Source organism: Rhinatrema bivittatum, chromosome 10 (assembly GCF_901001135.1).
Source record: "Rhinatrema bivittatum chromosome 10, aRhiBiv1.1, whole genome shotgun sequence".
In the NCBI taxonomy this organism is placed as follows: domain Eukaryota; kingdom Metazoa; phylum Chordata; class Amphibia; order Gymnophiona; family Rhinatrematidae; genus Rhinatrema; species Rhinatrema bivittatum.
The window spans coordinates 99,451,625-99,473,463 of record NC_042624.1 but is presented as its reverse complement, the minus strand read 5'-3'; the positions used below and the strand labels follow the sequence as shown (position 1 = coordinate 99,473,463).

Below are 21,839 nucleotides of genomic sequence, written 5' to 3'. Positions count from 1 at the left end.
TTTTAGAAATTTTACTTCCGTGCAATTGTTTGAGCGCTTGACGCTAAATATTCTCTCCAGAATGTGCAAAGATAAATGAATAAGCCTTGATGGCAGTTTATTTAATTAACCTTACCTCATAATTTCTGTTTTGGATAATCTGTCCCTAATTTTTAGTAACTGAAATTCTAAAATGGTTCTTAGCTGAGCAAAGCATTCAGTACACAGTTTCCGTTCCCTCTCAAACACTTTTGATATCATGGAAGTTGCCCTTTAGTAATTCTGCAGGTGAGTTTTTATTGCACTAAGCCAAGCGACCTCATTCTAGGAAAATTCAGCTGTTTAGATTAATCAGAACATAATTATATGAAATCATAGTGCTTGTCTGGAATCAAATTAACCTTTATCACGTGTTATTAAAAACGTAGATTAACTTACCTTGTGTGCCCTGTAGGTATCTAGGAATTGTTCATTGTATGAACAAGAACATTTGTGAATATGTCCTTCCTCAGTGCCTGCTAAGTATATATTTGTCTCCTGAAACGAAAAATCGTCAGTCACAATGTTCTAATTAATACAGTATGCAGTCTTCATGTTGGAGGAATTTTACCATGGCTACACAATAGGAAAAGATCCATCTAAAAATAAAGCCCCTCGTTTTTTTTTAAACTTTCATACCAATTTTATATAGCACTTATAAAATGTAAGCTAATTATCAAAATAAACAAAGGTGAATTTTAAAATGCTGGGAGCAGCATCAAAATCAAGAGATGGGCGCTCGTGTAGGCCATACGCGTGTCCACCCAATTTTAAAAACCACCTACTTGCGCGAACAAATCCCGATGCGTGAATATCTTGCATCGGAGAAAAAAAAAAGGACGGCGTATGGGTGGGGTGTGGGCATAGGGTGTTCCGGGGTGAGGCCAAGAGATGTACACACAAGTATCTACATGCCTGGGCGCGCGCCTAGGTCCAGTGCCGCTTAATTTTACCTCTGCTATGGAGGAGGTACAAGTCCAAAAAAACCCCAGAAGTTACAGGCATCTGGGAGGGCTTTAAGGGGTCTGGGAGCGCATGCTAAACAACCGAGGGGGTTGGGAAGACCTAGCTGAACACTGGGCAAACTGGCGGATGAACTCGTGAAACTGGTCATTGGCTGGACAGACGTCTGTTATAAAATACCCTCAGATGCGCATCCATAAGCAGACTTACACTGCTTGGGAAGGCCTAAGCTTGAAATCAGGCGTACAGATACTATTTTATAACGTGCACTCCTCTCGGTGCGCAACTGCACACATGCATATATGTGTACCCGTCAGCCTGTTTGAAAGTTCTGATAAAATTACTAAAATATTTACAAAAGAAATAATGCTTAATATAATCAGAGCTCATCTCTCTATATGTACTTTGCTCTCCACAGACTGTCTTGGTTCCATTTAAATTTCACAACACTTATCCTACCTCAATGCCTTTTCTCTTCTTTCTGGACTTTCCATCCCCTTTTATTGCCCAGAGCTCTCTCTCTCCCTACCTTCAAATCCTGCCTCAAAGCAGACTTAGCCTTCAGGTCCTGGTACTTTTCACTCCCTCCTCACTGCAGCCATTTTACGTTGCCTCTGCTTCATGTTGTCATCTCCATAGGGAGGGTAATTTTTAGCATCCCATGTACGGCTAAAGTCCGCAGGTTCAAAGTACTTTGTATCCATAGAGGTAAATTTTAAGACCCTCGCACATGTGCGCGCCTTTTACCGGCTTGCGCACAAGGACAGGGCATTTTTATAACATATGCACGTATGGGCGTGCATACGTATGCCTGTTATAAAGTCGGCAATACACGCCTTTATACTGCCGCGTGGATGTGCTTGCAAATGCAGCCTTGATCGCGTAAGTTGGGGGGGAGGGGAGGGGGTGTTAGTAGAGCTGCTTCTGCTTTCTTTTCTTGTCATTAAGGTTTATGCGAGAACAGCCAGAGTCCGTTCTCTGGCCAGCCCAGGACCGCTCATGGTGTCGCAGGCTTCCCGATCTTTTCCCATGTGGCCATCCTCTGTCCCCCATCTCACTCTCCTCCTCCTGTTTCTCTCTCCCCTTTCAAATTCCCTTTTCTGTACATCTGCCCCCTATCTCCGTGCTTCCCTTCCCACTATTCTGCCCCATCTTACCTCCTCGCTTCCCTCTCTCCCAGCAACAGGAAGCAGTCGAAGTGGAACAGTCAGGGGAACCCGGGAAGCACACACTTTAACCGTTTTCTCGCGCTGTCAGCCTCGGGCTGGCCCACAGCTTTTCTTTGGTGCCCAACGGGATGGAATCCACCAGGCCACAGCTGCTCTTCCTACCCTTGCCAGAGCCAAAGTGCAGTCGATTGACACGAAGATATGGCTTTTGCCGTGCCACTTCAAGCCCTGTATCTCTTGTGAGACATTCTTTTTTTTTTTTTATAGAGCAGCCACAGAGAGCTCTGTCACAGGGCACCTCTCTTATTTACTACGTCTATTGTGGAATTTAGATCTGAAATAAAATAGGAGCTTAGCAGGGAAGAAAACTATTTGGTTGATGGTAAAGCACCCACCAACTACTGGATTTTAAATAAATATTCTAAGGTGTTATCTGTAGATTATTTTGCTACATGCTGGAATGTATGCCGATTATGTTTCATCATTTCAATTACGTTACTAGTTAAAAATAAGAATGGAGTTAACTAACCCATAGTAATTCTTCAATTTCACTATTGATTTTAGTTTAAAAAAAAAAAAAAAAAAGATTTAAAATGCCAAACTCACCTACTGTGCGTTTCAATAACCGATTCATAACTGTAATGTTTGGTTCTGTCAGATAAAACAATGGCTCAGTGAATATAGAGAATAGTAATTCAAACAGGGATTTCATAAACCTACCTGTGGATGAAAATCAAAGCACATGCCAGGTGCCTGTCGAGAAATGAAGGCTTCCGCTTTCCTCTCTTTTTCACTTGATAATTTTCTGTATTTTTCATTTCCTGTGCGTTTAAGTTTCATCAGATCTACAAAATACATTTGCAGTAGTGAGGTAAAGTCAATTCCTTTCCAAATCTGTGCCCAAGCTGGGGTTTCTTGACTCATCCATATGTAGCAGGTGTAAAGGAGAGAAAGAGTCTTTGTGCCATAGGCTGGGGTGAGCTGATGGGATGCAGGATTTCTGTAACGACCTGATAACCACAGTTACTAGAATGCTTTGAAAAACCTCGCCCTTCTCTCTCTTCTTGAGTGCATTAAGTTGTGGTACTTGGTTTAAAGATAGCCAGCAACCAAGCTATTTTTTTTTTTTTTTAGAGTAATTATTTTTGTGTCCTCAAGAAGCATTGCTCTTAAATGGGAAAAGGAAGTCTCACAGTTGTAAAGTATCTGCAGTAATCCGGATGGCTAGGGCAGTTTAAAACTCCAGGGGGCTGCAGTAATGACATGGTAAAGTTGGATAAAGGTGAAAGTTTTAAGGGGCAGTACTGCATTTCATCGCTCAGAGATTTGTCGGAACGATTCTGACTTAACTTCTCTCTCTAAATATCCACAAATATGCTATCAGACACTGGTTACAATTCAAAGAACCTTCACTAAGGGCTGGATCCACTAATGCCGCAAGGCAGAGTGAACCTCCGCGGTGCGATCGCTGCCGGCGTCGCACCAAATAACCACACCATAAAAGGTGTAGCTATTCGGCGCGAAACTGACAGCGATAAAGGTGCTTACCTTTCGCTGTCGGCGCAGTCTTCGCGGCGTCAGCCCCAGTGCTGCCCCCGACTCCTCCTCTTCCGGGGCTGACTCCGCCCCGAGCTAGCTATCGCACGCGTGCGATAGCTTTAGAAAAATAACCCCCTAAGTCTGTGGAAACGGGGGGGGGGGGGGGGTTTCCCTTTGCATACCTACTTCAGGATGAACTTTGCACACACTCCCCACTCACAAACATTAGGAAATATCAAGGTGAATTTTAAAAGCCCAGCGCGCGCCAAAACTTGGAGAGATGCGTCCTGTATTTCTGCTTAAAATTATAAATAAAAAAAAAAGGGGTGGGACATGGGCGTCCCAGGATTTCTCAATGAAACCAGCACGAAAATACTTACACACCCCAGCGAGCGCCGGGGTCCCTGCCCCGTAACTTTACTTCTCCTATGGATGGAGGGTAAGTCAGAAAACAAAAAAAGAAATAAAGTGGTGAGCGGGGTTTTAAAGGTCGGGGTTAACAGAGTAAAAGGGAGGCTATTTTACTTGTGTGGGGGGGGGGGTTAGGAAGTCTTATCCCTTACCTGGGCAAAATGGGAATGAATAGGGAAACCTGGTAATTGCGCTGGCACGCATCTAATAAAATCCCCCCCGCCTACGCACGCATTCGGCCTATTTCATACCATGTGTGCATATATGCATGTATGTTATAAAATAGCCGTGTTGCCTGGCGCAAGCCATCAAACATGCACACGTGTGCCCGCGTGCTTGTTCAAAAGTTACCGTCATTGTGCGCAAGGCATGGAATCCATCTAAGTATTTAAGCTGCGAGAGGGCTATTTCCATGATTACTCCCCATCTCTGCAATGTGCTGCCTGGGGAATTGTGTCTTGCCAAAATTTCATTAATTTTAAAACGGGTTTAAAAATGTGGCTCTTTATCTAATTTTGAAGGTTTTTCTAATTAGGTTTTTTGTGCAGATAAGATGCATCTTGCAAATTCTTTTTTCCCTTTGTATTTATATATTTAATAAAGGAACAGCTTGGCCTAGCAATAAATTGTTTTGTTTCAATTTCAAGTTAATGGTAGAAGTATGTTTCTTTAGTTAGGGTAATGTTTTTAGCTATTTTATAGTATAATTGGGGTATCCTATTTTATTTTTGTACGATTTCTATTTTTTCATTTTACATCGCTTTGGAAGATTTTACTGTAAAACATGGAAAGCGATTCATATATTTTGGAAATAAATAAAATATATTTAAGTTTTAACAACAACATTACGAGTATCCACTTTAACACGCATCACATTAAAGTCCTCCATAAATAGGAGTTAGAACAGCAAAGAGCAGAAGAACTAAATAATGTGGCTTAGTGAATGAGGCCCGCAGACAGGAGGCCTTTTTAGCTCTCACAGTGAGGATTTTTCCGGATGTGGCTCAAGCTACACAAAAACAGTGGAGGCAGTGTTTGTTGTTATATCGGCCTAAGGTTTTGAGGTTGGAGAGGTTTTTCCTTCTTAAACTTCCTTGCAAGTGCATTGTTACATATCAGAATAATAAAGAGGGGCTTTTTGACCCATCAGAGCTTTCTTCTTTCTTGGCGCCTGATTCTTTGATCTCCTTGCTCTTAGAGTTTGGGTTACCTTTCTTTTTGCCAGAATTCTTTCATGTTGTGTATCGTGTGATTTAAGTTCCCTTTTCTGCCCTTTTTTTTTTTAATTTTAGGATATTCGTATCTCCTGTCTATTTAACACATTTTTTAGCGCATTATTTAACATTAAAACTGTGCGGTGATAGCTAATGGGTACCGTGGTATTCACAAAGGAAGGGGAGGCCTGGTTAAGAAACGACTGCTTTGTGCGCTGCGAGAAAACACCGCCACGTCACCACTATCACCACCACCCACTCGTTCCCAGGTCTAGCAATGTATAAAATCCATAACAGCCTCCACCCCAGCCCTAACTACGCTACTTCTCCTGCTACTTTCAGCTTGGAAAGCTGCAGCAGCCTTCTGCTGTTGCTCGGGGAAATACACAGGAAGTATAGCGCTACTATTTTAGCCAGAATATACCAGGAGGGAAGCATGGTAAGAGTTGGGGGGAGGGTGGATTGGCAGGCTGGAAGGTGCACTCAAGGCTGGAAGGTGCACAGCCACTAAACAGCCACATCCGCATGCAGTAACTGCACACCAGAGGCCACTGCCATCAATATATGCAGCTGGCGAAATACAACAGGAGCCCTTTAAAGAAAGGGCACTGCCGTGGCACATGAGGGCTGTAACGCTAACACACAGAGCTGAATCCTTCTCCCCTAAATTGCCTTTTAGGACATCTCTCACCCCCTCCCCCCCCCTTTTCCTGTTCCCTCAGGTGTCGCTGCCACACAGAGACTTTTCTTCTATGAGCAAGGCAAATAAAACAAGGTCCAGGTCCTGCCACCCCAATTCTCTAATTTAAATGACTGATAATATATGAGCTGAATTTCTCTCTTAGCATCCTCCTTCCTGCTACAGACAAACGTAGGCCATCCTTTCTATATAGCCTTTCCATACACGGCCCCCAGCCTCCAATGTATCCAAAACCACTTTCTGTACACCAGGTTTTAAGCCAGGAATTGCATAATCTTTCTTTTCCCTCTTTGCTACGTGTCTTATCTTCTTCCCTAGATTTTGGAAATCTTTCTGTACTTCATGGATACCATTTCTACCGAGGTCATTGGTCCCCAGATGGATGATAACATCGATATCAAAGTTCTTACTTTCTTCTACAATAGCTTTCAGTATCTGGTTTGCATTTCTACTACCTGAGGATCCTGGAAGGCTTTTAATTGTTGTGTCACCATCAAAATGAGCTCCCAAATTGGTTCCTTTGATGATCGAGCCTCCCAGCAGAAGAAGCTATCTTTTATGACATTTGATCCCATTGAAGGGCTTCTGGGTGCATTGGGTGTCTTCACTTTCAGACATCACTTCAAATTCTATTGTTGGTGTTTCTTCATTTTCCAGGGCAGAAAAGGCATTATGTAGGGGTAAGAATGAGGAGAGTGAATGTCTCTTCATTACAGGCCTTATTCTGCCAGAGTCCACTGTGTGTGCCTGCTGTGTTCCTGCTTCTGTCTGTGTCCCCTGCCTTGCTCTTGCCTGCCTCTTCTCCTTGCCTTGACCCTCGCTTCCTCTCAGACTGATCTCTCATGCTTGGCCTGTTATCTGCCTCAACCTCGGTCTGGTATCTGACTTCCCTTGTACGCTGCCTGCCCTGACCAGTGGCCTGTTCCCGGACTTCCTTCGCTCATTGGGCCCTCGCATAAGTTCTGCCGGTTCCTGAACCCAAGGGCTCAACCTCTGGGGGAAAGGGTTGGTAAAGGTGAAACCCAGACCCAGTTTCTGAGCATGTCTGCCTGCCGACGGCATGGGCCTAGTGGTTTTGCCTACTCATCTGCATCAATCACGCCTCCGTCTTAAGGGCTCACTGACCGTGAAGCTGCGCCTACATAATGGACACTGGACCAGGCATGGCAGGAACTGACTGCACTACCAGCGCTGCCAGAACGGTCCCCCTCCAGAGCAGATGTCTCCTTCTGCACCCCAAATTCCTCTCCCTCTCTCTCTGCACAGGCATGGCACAATGAACCCCCTTCTCCTCATCTGCCTCGGTCTTGCACAATGCATACAGAGGGCTTTCCTCCATGCTCCACCAGAGAGGACATACCCCCTTACACCGTTTAAAACAAAACCAAATCCCAGGATGCAAAAAAGAGAATCTTGCTTTATTTTTCTTGTTTACTCACTACGACGCTGTTTGAAGCACTGCTGAACAACACTGAGCCTCCCAAAAGGAATCATCTTCCTGTGCAGAAATCGTGGTCTCTCTTTTTTTGTTTTTTATTAACTTTATGACATTAACAAGGCATAGGGAGAATAAGAAACCAGCCTAGGTTTCTTTCTTGTCTTATTATTATTTTTTTTTTTTTTTTTTAGAGAAGGTCTAATCAGAGAAGAGAGGAAATGAGGGGGAGGAGGGAAATTGGAGGAAACAGGACAACATAGAATGAAATGTGGAGCCCAAACCAAACCCTTGGAAGCCCTCTGGTCTACGGCCATGCTCCTCGTGGGGATGGAGCACAAGGCTTTTATCACAGCAGATGCTCTTACAATCCAATTCTTTTCAAGCAGTGCCTCATCGCAGAGCTGGGGACATGCTCTCCTGCCATCTGCTGGAGACAGAGAATACTGGCAGGCTGATGACAGCAAACCTGTTAATCTCTACCTCCATCTGCTCGCTGGGGGACATAACCCAAGCGATTGGACTGGTCTGGCTGGATGAAGAGGAAAACCGAAGTATCCAGGTAAACTGTCCCATCTAAACACTGTCCTCCTCAGAGCAGCTAAGAAGCAGGTGAGGAGTTCACAATGGAGGTAATTTTCAAAGAGATACGTGGGGACTGCATGCATAAAATTAGCCTCTACATGCGTAACTAGCACATGTATGCTATTATATAAGAGTACGCACATACTTTCATTGCTGAGCATAAATGTGATTGAAAAGGGGGCAGTTTAGGAATGTTCCGGAAGTACGTGCACAAGCTGCTGTTTTAGAAACAGCAAATACACCTACATTACCAAATTTGTCCATGGCCTTTTACACCTCCTAATTGACTCATGAAATTGAAATTGCACTTCTCCTTTGCTCAGGTCTGGGTGAAGTGGTGGGGATTCAGGGTGAAATGGCGATTACAAGTACACACACACACACAAATATTTTCAGAAGTGGAGTACGCGCATACTTATCAAATACCTGCCTCCATGTTTAATTCAGAGTTGTTACTCATGCTTTGTTATAATTATTGAAGATGCAAAATAAAGGTGTAGAATTTTATAAAATAGGGAGAGAAAGTGTGTGTGTGTGTGTGTGTGTTCCTGCACTCCAAACATACGTGCGTACTGAAACACGTGCGCGTACTTTTGCGGGCAGTAATACGTGGCATTTTATAAGCTATGCAGCTCCCGCCACCCAGCATATGAAATGCTAGCATGAATCGCCACTGGGCCCACTTACTGGTGCATCACGGACAGCTTTAAAAGCTGCCTCAATGTGCATATCTTTAGCTGCATTCAAAAGGGCACTCCTTTGGGTGAGTTTAGATCAGGGAGTAAACCCCACACATGGCATTTTCAGAAGCGCCCACATTATCTTGCTCTCCTCTCCTTCCCTCCACACCCCCCCCCCCCTCCAGTCAAAGAGCAGGTACAAAGATCCCGGGTGCTTTTAACCCATGTTCTTTCCCTCTAGCTCATGGTTCAAAAGGGAAACTACCCATGTACTTTTCCTTTGAAAATTAGCTACAAAGTAGGCATGGTTCACTTACTGTGGCATTTTACTTTATTATAATATAATACCTACAGTACCTGAATGTAATCCGCTTTGAAGTGCCTGAAAAAGCGGAATATAAATCCTCCTAATGGCAAAAAAAGATCTAAGACTTTCACTTCAACACTCAGAAGCAGCTGCACAACTTGAATTCGCAGTCTTTAAATCCACCCAGCTTCAAATATGCCTAATTTATGCCCCCCCCCCACAGGGCTTGTAGAATCAGACCCCTCCCCTCTTATTGAACGAATTGCCAAACATATTAACTACGATGCCCCATCTATAATACTGGGAGACTTTAACCTTCACGTTGACGCTTCTCCCCATTCCCCCAACTGCAAAGTTTTTCTCTCCTCACTTAAATACCTGGGTTTCAAACAGATCATAGACAGTCCAACACATAAAGCAGGTCACACTCTGGATCTAATATTCCTAAATGAAGGCCTCTCCTCCGCTGCTAAACCCTTTTGCACACCCATCCCGTGGTCAGACCACCGGTTGATTACGACGACCCTAGAGTTCACCAAAACCACTCCCCAACCATCTCACAAATCCACAATCCAATTCAGGAAACTGTGCATTTTAGACAACCTCAGCTCCTACCTTTCTAAAGAATTAGATCATCTTGATCTCTCAGATGCAGATGCGGCCATCACCTCATGGTTCAAGATAACCAACAAAGTAGCAGATCTAACCTGCCCTACAATCACCAAAGTACTACACCCGAATAATGACAACAGGAAACCTTGGTTCACATCTAAATTGAAATCCCTTAAACAAGAATTAAGAAGCAAAGAACACAGATGGCGGAAAAATCCTTCCACAATGACGCAAGCAGCCTTCAAAGATACTATGCACCGTTACAGGAACACGATCCTCCGAACAAAGAGAGATTTCTTCGCACAAAAAATTCACCACTTCATCTTTGACTCCAAAGCTCTGTTCTCGTACGTCTCATCTCTTACAAAATCTTCCCCACCTACTATTCCAGATGACCAAGCTCTAACTAAGGCTACTGAATTAGCTACATACTTTGAAAAAAAAAATATCCAACCTGGTAGCGCCGCTTATTTCCAACAATAATCAACCCTATCTCCCTTACAACTCCACAATTCAGCAAAACTCTAGACTTGAAACATTCGAGCCCACTTTTTCATTGGAGATTGAAATCCTGCTCAAGAAGCTCAAGCCACCCTCTCACCCCTCAGACCCAATACCGTCAAATCTCCTCATCTCTATCCCAAAAATCATTACCAAGCCGATTTCAGAAATCATTAACTGCTCGCTCACTCAAGGCCTAGTACCAGACGCTCTAAAGATCACGATTCTCAAGCCGCTTTTAAAAAAACCAAACCTGTCACCAGCAAACCCAGCCAACTTCCGCCCGATAGCCAACTTACCGCTCATCGCAAAACTATTAGAAAAAATTGTCAACAAGCAACTCTCAGAATACCTGGAAGATCACAAGATTCTTGCTCCAGCACAATTCGGTTTTCGCAAATTGCTAAATACGGAATCCCTTTTAATCTCACTCTCAGACTCCATCATCCTCAGCCTAGAAAAAAGACAACCGTACCTTCTCGCTCTTCTAGATCTTTCTGTGGCTTTCGATACAGTGAACCACTCAATTCTATTAGATCGCTTCTCAGACATTGGTATCTCTGGTACGGCACACAGATGGTTCAAGACATTCCTGAATAACAGATGCTCGAAGGTCAAAATTAACAACAAAGAATCTCACTCTGTCTGCTACACCCTGGGTGTCCCACAAGGTTCATCTCTCTCTCCAACCCTCTTCAACATTTACCTTCTTCCCCTCTGCCAGCTTCTTACCAATCTTAAGCTAACCCACTACATCTATGCTGATGACGTTCAGGTACTCATCCCCATCAAGGACTCCCTAACCAAAACCCTCAATATCTGGAACAATTGCCTCCAAGCAATCAACAACCTACTCACTAGCCTTAACCTAGTCCTTAACACCAATAAGACAGAGATTCTTATCATCTCCCAAGATGACAATAATGGTCTAACCAACATACCAATCACTTCCCAATTGAATTTCTCCCCGCATGTCAGAGACCTGGGTGTAATTCTGGATAATCAGCTTAACCTAAAAAAATTTGTCAACACTACAACAAAGGACTCTTTCTTCAAATTACAGGTTCTGAAAAAGCTAAGACCCCTCCTCCACTTCCATGACTACCGCACGGTGCTGCAATCCATCATTTTTTCAAAACTCGACTACTGTAACTCTCTCCTCCTAGGTCTCCCAGCAAATACAATCAGACCTCTGCAGATGGTACAGAACTCCGCAGCGAGGATCCTGACCAACACCAACAGAAGAGAGCACATCACGCCCATACTTCGCGACTTACATTGGCTACCAATTAAATTTAGAATTCTTTACAAAGTCCTTATGATAATTCACAAAGCCACGCACAATCTAATACCTCTTGATCTTATCTTACCTCTTCGTTTCCACAAATCCTCCAGACCTGTAAGATCTGCCTACAAAGGCTCTCTCTACGCCCCCCCAATTAAGACCGTCCTAAGGAAACGTGCCCTATCCATTGCTGCTCCCTCTCAATGGTACACTCTTCCCCCAGATCTCCGGCTAGAATCATGCCCACTAACTTTCAAAAAAAACCTTAAAACTTGGCTTTTCAAACAAGCCTTTTCTCATCCAGATGATCCCCCCCCCGGAACACTAATCGATACTGCTTCACACTCACAAGGAAGTACGTGCTCCCTCTCTTCTAGGTCATTCGTGCTCCATTCTCGCCCGGAATGGACTCTGCCATCTGGCTTGGTCTAGACTGAACATACTTTCTGACTTCCTTAATGCCTTATTATCATCGTATATTTATTCTCATTGCTTTAGCATATAATTTGATCTTACTATTTGTTTATCTTATAGGCTTTTTATCATTGCATCTTTATTATCATATGTTTTTCTCTTGATTTGATATTGTTTAAGAGTCATTCTAATCCTCACGTGGCTCACACTTTTTCAATTGTCATTTACCTTTGTTTTTGATCCCTTATTCCCAGTTCCATGTCACCCTGTTCTATGTAATGCTATTTGCAACTTTTGTGTTTTCACTGTAAACCAATATGATATGTAAATTTTCTACATGAATGTCGGTATATAAAAGTCAAAAATAAATAAAAAAATAAGTAAATAAATAAATAAACAAACAATACATAATAAGGCTGTTGTTTATCACAAACAAACTTACTAAGATCTCATGGGGAGATATCAGTTACACGTGTTTGAAAGGTCTTTTCCTACTTAGTCATGCCCGCTGCTCTGAATGTAAGTAAATCAGGGTGTGCATCCTTAGAAATCTGTATTGGTGCTGCCGTCACGTACATCGTGACCGTCTGAAGAGTGAGTTTTGGGAAGCAGATTTTCAAAAACAGGTAATGTGGCTAGAAACATTGAAAAATGTAAACATAATCTAGCAGGATAAATATGGAATGTCAAAAAAAGAAACAAGACGACGTAATAGAACAAAAAAACAAAAAACAAAACAGGAACTTGATCATTTGAATAATCGAGCCTTGTAGTTCTAATCCTATCCACTGTCTCCCAAAACATGATGGGAATTTTGAAAAATATATATATTTGGTTCTTGAACATATTTTACGAACTGTAGTAAGCATCGATATAATGGTATGAGAAAACAACTTGATCCTCTTTAGAGGGAAAGGATTTGCTTGGTTAGGGCCCTTATGGTTTATTTCTTGATAAAGGAACTTACCACTAGAATCCAGTCCTTTTCTGATATACCACTTTGATATTCTTCCATCTGCAGATATAGAGACTAATGCCTCTCCTTTATCATCCCCTGTGGAGACTCTGTCTTGCTCAGTCCACTTCAGCTGCCATACGGGGCTTGTGTGTTTACCAACACTGTCACTACAATGGGATAAAAGTTGACATTTATGAACAGACATAATAGAGTTTTGTTATATTTCATCACTATGGAATAATACAAGCGTGCCCATATACACAGCTATATGGATGTGCGCACATATATTTTATATCGTGCGCACAAATGCGCACACGCTACAAATCAAAACATATGCGGCCTGTATTTTAAACATAGTCGCATAAGATTGGACTTATCCAGGGAAATGGCAACAAATATCTGGATAAGCAGCGCTATGGCGACTTATCCAGCTAGTTGTTTAAGACTTATCCAGCTATGAAAGTGGCTTTGCTACCACTGAACTGGATAAGTTAAAAATTATCTGATTAAGTGGAGGATATCTGCTATGTGTGTGTATTTGTGCTCCTAATTTAATCATTTACACGAGGAATTGTAACATATATTTTCTTAACACTTGTTGGCTTTTATTTGTTTAAATGATCACATTTTATAATATGCATAATTGAAAGAAATTACCAATTTAACTAATTAGTTCACCAGTTTGCCCAGTCTATCTCTAGGTCATCAAGACTACCCTGGTTCTTCAGCCTGCACTCTCCTTCCCAGTTTACCCAGACCCTCACCCAGACCATATCTGCCTATAAAGAGTTATATTCTGACGTATACTTGATAATTAGCAGGTATAAATACGTGCAGGTAACAGCCGTACGTGCGCAGCGTTCACAATTTTTAAAACAGCACTTTATATGCATAAATGCTGGCCTCACCCCAGAGTGCCCCGGCCCACCTCTTTTTATACGAGATTTATTCATGCACCATTATTTGCACATGTGTGTTTGAAGTTGCACACGCATGTGCTTAACTGTATGCGCGCCACTCTTTTAGAATTCACCTTTATGTCTACATATTCAGCAGCTCGGAGACTTGAGTAAGTGCTTGGAAGGGCTTGAGGAGAAATCCAAAGGTGCTGGAATTTTTTTTTTGTTTTTTTGTTAACAGGCTGCGGTTATCTACAGCTTCATAAGCCTAATCTAGCCTTAAAAAGATCCTCAGGGAATCTTCATTTGTGTAGAGAGGAAGAGAGTCATTTCTGCCGGCTGTTCCCTCCATTGCTCAGCCATCGGAGAATGCAGGAGAGAGGAGCTGCAACAAGCATGCAAGGTCACCTGCTGAAAAAACAACGCCGCCGTGTGGAGAACTGGAGCAGTGCAGGCTCTGCTGGGCCTGAGGGGAAAGAAGTACCCCTACCCCTGCAATAACTCCCCCGTCCTACTACTGGAGGAAAAAGGGAGGTTGTGAGCATGACGGAGGCTGGAGCAGGAACCACGCTGACCCCAGCCTTTTCTCATGCACTTTCAACTTTTATTAACATAAACAGCAAAGAACACAAACAGTGGCTGCTTACCTTTGCAGCATAACTGCAACACCACTTCTCAGAGAGGGACAGGAGCTCCTCCCACTCCTGGAGACCTGGGGGGGGGGGGGCACCTGATCCCAGCTGGGCTCTGCCTCTTAACCTGCCCAGCAGGGTCCTGCCCACAGAGCTCTTTCCCTCTCTGGGATTTAAGGTGGAGCAGGCTAAATGCCTGCTCCCGCACATGTTACAAAGGGGGGAAATAGAGTCACTTCATCACAGAGGTAAATAGTCTGGCATGCTGAATTTATTATTTATTTTTGGCATGAAGTAGGAATAAAATGTCTGCCGATCTGGCCAAAACGTAAGGGCTCACCAGTCCCGGTTCCATGTTCACTAGAGCATTGTCTTCCACCTTAGGGGCCAGGGTTCAATCAGGGGGAACTCACCCAGTTTTGCTCTTGGCAGGGTCCTCACCTTCTGCAGTTTGCACTCACTGACACACTGAGCCACTGCGACTTACCTGCAGCACTGCGCCTCCCTCTTCTTAGAGCCATACTGGAAGTCAGCAGAGGGAGGACCGCGTCCAAATCTGGTACAACATCACAGAAGACCAGGAAGCAGTTCAGGAAAAAGCATGTGCTGCAAGCCTTTTTCTTTTTTAATCTACTGCCTCCCTATTGGTCTCCAAGAACAGAGGGAGACTGTGCTGTCAGTAGCTCCTGCTGCCGGACCCACCAAGGTAACAAAGTCACCCAGGTCCACCCGGTGCTTGACCATCGGTGCAGGAATTCAGAAACCAACTGCCTCTAGACCAGGGGTTCTCAACCCAGTCCTCTGGACACACCTAGCTAGTCAGGTTTTCAGGATAGCCACAATGAATACGCATGAGATAAATGTGATTGCATTTTCTCCATTGTATGCAAATCTTTCTCATGCATATTCATTATGGCTATCCTGAAAACCTGGCCTGGTTTTTGGTTCTCGAGCGCTGGAGTTGGCCACCCCTGCTCTAAAGTCTCACACGCATTACTGTTAGATTCTTTGCAGGTTGTGATACCTTTTATTTGACCAACATTACCATTGGCCAAAGATGATAATATTAACATTATAAATGTATACTTAGAGACCAGCTTTCTTAAACAAAAGAGCACCCCCAAAGCAGTTTACGACAATAATACAAAAAGTAATCAATATATCCAAATAATTATAAACAACAGTTAACAACCTGGGAGGGCATTTTCCAAGTCACGTCCGTGGATAAAACAGGGCTTCACCCATGGACTTGGGCTTTTTGAAAATGGCCCAGCCTATGTGTGGGTAAAAGTCTGCTGTCAGTGAGACTGCACGCATAATTTACCCACATTTGGGGGAAGTGTTCCAGAACACCTGTATTTCTGCACGTTTCCAACATATGCACCTGGTTTTACTCCAGAAACGTTACCTGCACAAAAAGTGGCGGGGATACTTTTTCTTAGCCAGTTTTCAAAGAGAAGGTTACATAGTAACGTAGTAATGACGGCAGAAAAAGACCAAATAGTCCATCCAGTCTGCCCAGCAGGTTTCTTACGGTAGTAACTGCCGCTCTGTGCAGGTCACCCCCCAAGCCTTATGTTAAGCGCAGCAATATTTACAATCTAAACCAAGCAATTGACAAACCCATTACAAATCTGTTCTTACAGGGTGAGCAGCCTTCATGATGATTTAGACGATGCTGCTGGAACATGCTTTGCTTTTTGGACTTGGTCGCAGAAGCAGTCCTGTGCTTTGTCCCTAACGTGTGCGTATCAGTACCCCAGACCGTAAACGTCGGCACCCGGTGTTGGCTGCCATCTGAATCTAATTCCCCTTTTTTCCCCCCCCTGCCATCGAAGCTGAGAGTGATGTTGCAGTTGCGTCACCAACATCAGGCTAATTGCTCAAGGGTAGTAATCCCCGTGCCTTCTGGTAAGGATAGTAGCTGTGGCTCCATGCAGGTTACCCCAGGGCACCCTGGTCTTCATTTCCAACCTCTAGTCTTTAGAGATCCACAGTGTTTATTATCCCATGCCCTTTTGAATTTGTTTACTGTTTTTTTTTTGTCCTCACCATCTCTTCTAGAAGGGCCATTCCAGGAATCCACCATCTTCTCTGTGAAGAAGTATTTCCTGAGGCTGGTTCTGTCCTCCCCCCCCCCCCCCCCTAGAGTTTCATTTCATGGCCCCTAGTTCTCTTTTTGACAACTGTCCTCAGAACGAAACAAAAAAAATATGCAAACATGCTGTCATCATCTTTGGCTAATGGGGTATGCCAGTGAAATAAAAAGAGAACAAAACCCACACCGAATCCTGCTTCCTCTAAGCTTACCAGAACACTGCACAAGCATTTTCTGTAATCCTACCTGCTATCCAGGACTGGGCTATCACTGGTGCTCTGTACATTATAGATTGCTACTATGCCATTATACATGCCGACTGCTAAAAGATTTGGATTTCCTGCCGAGAAGTCCAGTGAAATAACCCCACTTTCACAGTGAAAAACACGTTCCGGCCACTGGGGAGATAAAAACAATAACGAATCACGGGTTAGCATTTTTAGCCGAGTCCTTAAAATAAACTTTCTCAAAGCAAATTACTAGAATATCGTCTTTCCTTCTCTGAAGCTTAAAAAAAATGAAGGATTATATAGGGAAAAATGTTGAATAAAATAGGGTGGTTGCTGAGTTACTCCACTTGGATACACATAAACGAAGGTCAACAAATAAGTTGTAGGTGAGACCCTTTTTATAGAATAACAGAGAGTGTTTTACCTGTACAAATGGCCTTTTACAACATTTAGCAAATATAAAGTGGAAGCGATGAGTGGCACACGCAGAGGAAATCCTAAAACATAACGGTGTAGTGCTAGGAAGTAAGGAAGTGCAAACTCAATTGTTTTTGAAGCTAAAAGAGTGTCGCTTTAATATACATCCAATTAAGTAATCACAGTCTTAATAGTGATTTTATAAATCAATGCAGTATCAAGAATCACAGGATTTCAGTCTCCTGACACAGACCATGTTTCAGGAGTCTCCTGACACAGACCAGCTATCAGAATTTGAGCTGAAGCCATTACCAGCAACTTGCAAGCAGAAAGACAGTGATTCAAACACCTCGTTGCCTTCCCACCCCTGAAGAAGCCATCGAAACACGAATCGTGTCGGGTTGGGCTGGTGTTATTTCATAGTATCAAACTGTCAAGATAAGCTTTAATTCATTCTGCTTTCTGCATAACTTTGATTGCTTTAAAATAGGTGGTTACCGATGATTATAAATTATGGTGTAGCATAGTCGTAAAAAGCCTTTTTAAAGACATGCCAAGCAGTATATAATACACTGCACACCTAACTTCGAGACATTTCAAATGAAGCCCGAGTATATTATATGAGGTATCCACAACAAAGTAACAATTACTGTTAATATTATCCAGCTCCTGTTAGTGGGTGTTTTTTCTATAGTATTTAATGCATTATACACCACTGTACCACAGTTTTTTCACTCAGTGTTAAGTATTACAGACCATGTTTCGCCACAACGGCTGCTTCAGGAGGGACCAGTTCACAGCAACATGACAACGACAGTATAAAGTCACGATGTGCAAGGAAGTTGATAGCCGCTATCTCGGAGTATCGAGAAACACAATGAGTTTACAAGTAACGTATCTGAACGATTCGAAAATTCAGCGTCTGCATGATCTTCATTCAAGGTCTGTGTATTTGATAACTTTGCTTAATGAAAAGTTTTACACTAAAAGGGACACACGTTGACACCACTGCCAGTTTCACCAGTTTGTTCCCAGTTCACCCAGGCTAGGGATAGGACTTCCAAATCCCCCTAGTTTATTTGTCTTCCTTCCCTCTGTTAGCCCCAATCCGTAATAGCCCGCTGACTAGCCTAGGGTTTTTTCTTTCATGACTTACACGCCATCCATAGCAGTAGTACAGTTAAGATACAGGGGACCCCGGCGTGCACATCTATTGACCTCCTCCCCCACACACCTATGCCCCAGCCCTTTTTCGATACGTTTCACATGTGCACGTAGCGGTAGATACGTGCGTACTCGAGAGGCTTTGAAAATCCGTTCTGCACGTGCCGGCCCGACTTGTGCACATACCTCCCAGTTTGGACGTGCAACACGCTAATGCACTGCCCACTGTGATACCGAATCCAGAAAATTATCCCAGGTTACAATTTTTACCTACGTGATGCGGAATGTCAAAAGTTTGCCTAACCACGCCTCTTTTTTTTTTTTTTTTTATCTCGGCCGCTATCGCGCCATATTCCCTTGATAAATATAGCAATTTGATGAATCTAGGCCTTAGATTGTAAGCTCTCTGGGAACAGGGAAATACCTACAGTACTGAATGTGATCTGCTTTGAAGTAGCTGAGCAATCACTAAAGGCGGAATATAAATGAAATTAAATTAAATTTGTGGGGAACTTTGCTTCTAAGGCCATCTTTAAGCCAGTGCGAACAATGTGACTGCACTGGCTTAAACACCTGGGCCCCACGGCTGGAGAGTACTGTAGTGTTGACACCCACATGCACCCAGCGATGGCCCTGTCATGGCAGGCTTTGACGAGACAGTTCCCATGAGGCCAACATAACGAGAAGTAGCAGTGCAGAAGGCCTTGAAAAGCTGGAGGCTGTGGGACTACTAATTAACGGAGGGGCCACAGCCATGGGCCTTAAAACAGCCGCCTCCTGCAGGGCCGACAGGAAAAGGAGCGTCGATGGACCTTAAAGAGCTGGCTCCCAGTGGAGTCAACAGGAAGAAGAGCCAAGCCCTGTGCAGCCCAACAGGAAAAGAGGCAGCAGACCGTGAAAGGCCGGCTCACATGGGGCCAGACGGAAGAGGTGGCAGACATGGACTTTAAAGAGCCAGCTACTGCGACACTGCCTCTAGAACAGCCATCTGTAGTGTCATGAGAACGGTGTGAGATTTCGGGCACTGCGCTGGTCAGAGTCACAGACAGCCACGCGTGCAAGAAGGCGACGGCTGTTCCAGGTGCAGCACCAGCAGTGCACGGCAGGGAGAGAAAGAAATGGCAGTGGCCTCCCTAGGCTACAAGGATGAGGAAATGGAATTGGCCTAACTACCGCAGGCCAGAAAGGAGAGAAAGAATGGCCGATTCACGTTTGAGGGTAGAGTGAGCAGGTGGGTCAGACTTGAGAAAGAAGGAAGAATTTGAAAAACCATTTTGGCAGAGAGTAAACTGAAATGGGCATGAGAAAACTGAGATAGGGAGCGAGTGTTGCAGGGGGAGTGGTTTGAATGGGAGGGGCCTGAGGGGTGGAGTCCTCAGTAATGGATAGGCTGAGGCTCCTCCCACATTCAGATCAATAGAGAAGGTCTGTGGTGTGGGGAAACAAGGCAGAGAGGAGCTGTAAGCATTTCCCCATCCTGTTCAGGGACAGAGATTACGAGAGGACACAGGCGTAGGCTGAAGAAGAGCTTTGGTTTGAAGGTGCTGGAAGTTCAGTCTATCTGGAGGTAAAGCACAGAAAGGCTGGGTAAAACCGTGCTTAGGTCTGTGAAGTTGGCAGACGATGGGACCACTTGGGCCAGCACAAGTGATCCCAACTGTACCACACCTGTAAGGCAAACAGGCTCTGGAAAAGTCTGGGGTATGTGCCCATCCTGGAGCTTAACAGGAACTGAGGTTCATGAATAAACTTAACTGCTTTGGAGTGTGGCAGGGAGTAACAGTGGCAAACATAGCCTGAGCTTATCCAGGAGGATTAACTCTGCAGTAGCCTCAGCACTAGGGATGTGAATCGGGTGCCCGATCGTTTGCGCTTTCGGGTTCGTGTGGCCGTGGGAAAATCTCGTTTTCCTGCGGATTGGCATTTTTTTTTTAGTGCAAAATCGTTTTCGGTTTAGCGCGCGCTAACAAAAATAGCAAAAAATAACAAAAAGTAACAAAAATGAACCGTTAGCGCGCTAAGCCGAAAAACAATTTTTTAACAAACATTTGAGGGAAATGTGATCGTTTATCGATTTCACCAATATATGACGAATTAAGAAATATCGTACGATATTTTAATTCGGCATAAAAACGATTCACGTGCCTACTCAGCACACAAGCTGAATGCCAAATCATGGCAAGGGAATACCCTTGCGATGCGCAGTCGATATGCAGTTGGGTAGCTAACAAGGTCTAGTCCTAAGAAAAATATGTTCTATTTTTTTCTTCATCCATTTCGGGTTATGAAAATACCTAAAACCATTTTCTTTAACACTTGACATAGGATACAAATGGAAATGAGAACAGAGGTACTAATACAAATCAGACTGTGTTACCATAGTGTTCTTTAGTGACCAGCAGCAAGCCAGTCCTTCCTTCTGTTCAGTAAAATCAAACTGGCCATAACCAATAGCCAAAAGATCCTGAAAACAAGAAGAATAATTTGAAGTGAAAATAAAGTTTATGCAGAAAGGTAGATACTTAAAACCATATTTTGGGTGACATAGCTTACAAAGATAGACATACATGAGTGAAGATATACAGTATTTAGAGATGTGTTACTCTTACAGTGCGATACAATTTGTAAACGTTTTCAAGTCTGAGGCAGGAAGAAAATGAGTTAGTGCCTTCATTTAAGCTTACAGCATCACATACAATAAGAGCTTTATTAATCAGCAAAACCGTAGGCTGCTACTTCCCATTATCAAACAGCTAATGGGTGAGCCTAGATCACAAGAGCTCTAAAGCACTGGTATTTCCTTTTGGCCTTCTCCTCTTTTCCTCCAACTCAATCAGATTCAGGAATGGGATCCTGGCACTATGAGCCTTCGTTTACAACCACTTGGAGATTTTTTTCCCCGTCTTAATAGACTCTCACCTCCACTGCTCTCGGTCTGATCATTACAGCAACGGCCCTGAGGCTGGGAGCCATGCACCAGTGCTCTTACCGGAAGGCTCTAAATACAGCCACAAGGGGTCGCCCTTAATGAAGACCATGACTGACTCCTTCCTCCACAGCATCCTCAGCCTCCAGCTGACCCAGGATGTGGAAGACCTGATCCAGAAATTGAACCAGGGACCCCCCGCAAAGGCCCCAGACTGGTGCTGTGTTTCACAGTTTACTCTTAGCTCCTCTTTTCCTGCCCCACGTCTGTGCAAGCCGACCACCTCCGATGGAGGCAGATGGACTGCACTGGACCATAAAGGTCAAGGTCCTTAACAGACTACCTTTCACCCCGCCCCTTCTGCTACTTTGCATACCTCCTCCCTTTTCAAGCGCCAGTATCCTCCAACCCCCCCCCCCTTTTTCTCCTGACCCCACTCCCAGTCTCCTCTCCTAGTCTCTACTCAACACCAGTATCCCCATGCTGAGAGGAAGGAAGACTGAGGACAGGAGCATACAGAATTAAAAACCTAGCTAAATAAGAAGAATGATCAAAAGAAAGAGCTTTAAATGAAAGATAGCCTCTTTTAAACTGGATTCTTAAAGTCACACAGAGCTAGTAAGACTTTCCAGGAGGGGTGTTACATGATCAGATTTCCATCTCCCGAAAATTAGTCTGGCTG

At 43.8% G+C, this 21,839-nt stretch overlaps 1 protein-coding gene across 2 annotated transcripts in view; it reads right to left on the bottom strand.

Annotated features, from left to right (window-relative positions):
* The window catches only part of WDR78 (WD repeat domain 78), a 75,463-nt gene that overhangs the window by 13,713 nt on the left and 39,911 nt on the right, over positions 1–21,839 (bottom strand). For both annotated transcript variants that reach the window (XM_029617568.1, XM_029617569.1), the window contains exons 10-14: positions 20,609–20,695; positions 16,667–16,818; positions 12,801–12,958; positions 2,871–2,995; positions 418–516 (exon numbers count right to left, since the gene is read on the bottom strand). In XM_029617568.1, the coding sequence (XP_029473428.1) occupies positions 418–516; positions 2,871–2,995; positions 12,801–12,958; positions 16,667–16,818; positions 20,609–20,695 (621 nt within the window). The remainder of the gene's footprint in view (positions 1–417; positions 517–2,870; positions 2,996–12,800; positions 12,959–16,666; positions 16,819–20,608; positions 20,696–21,839) is intronic.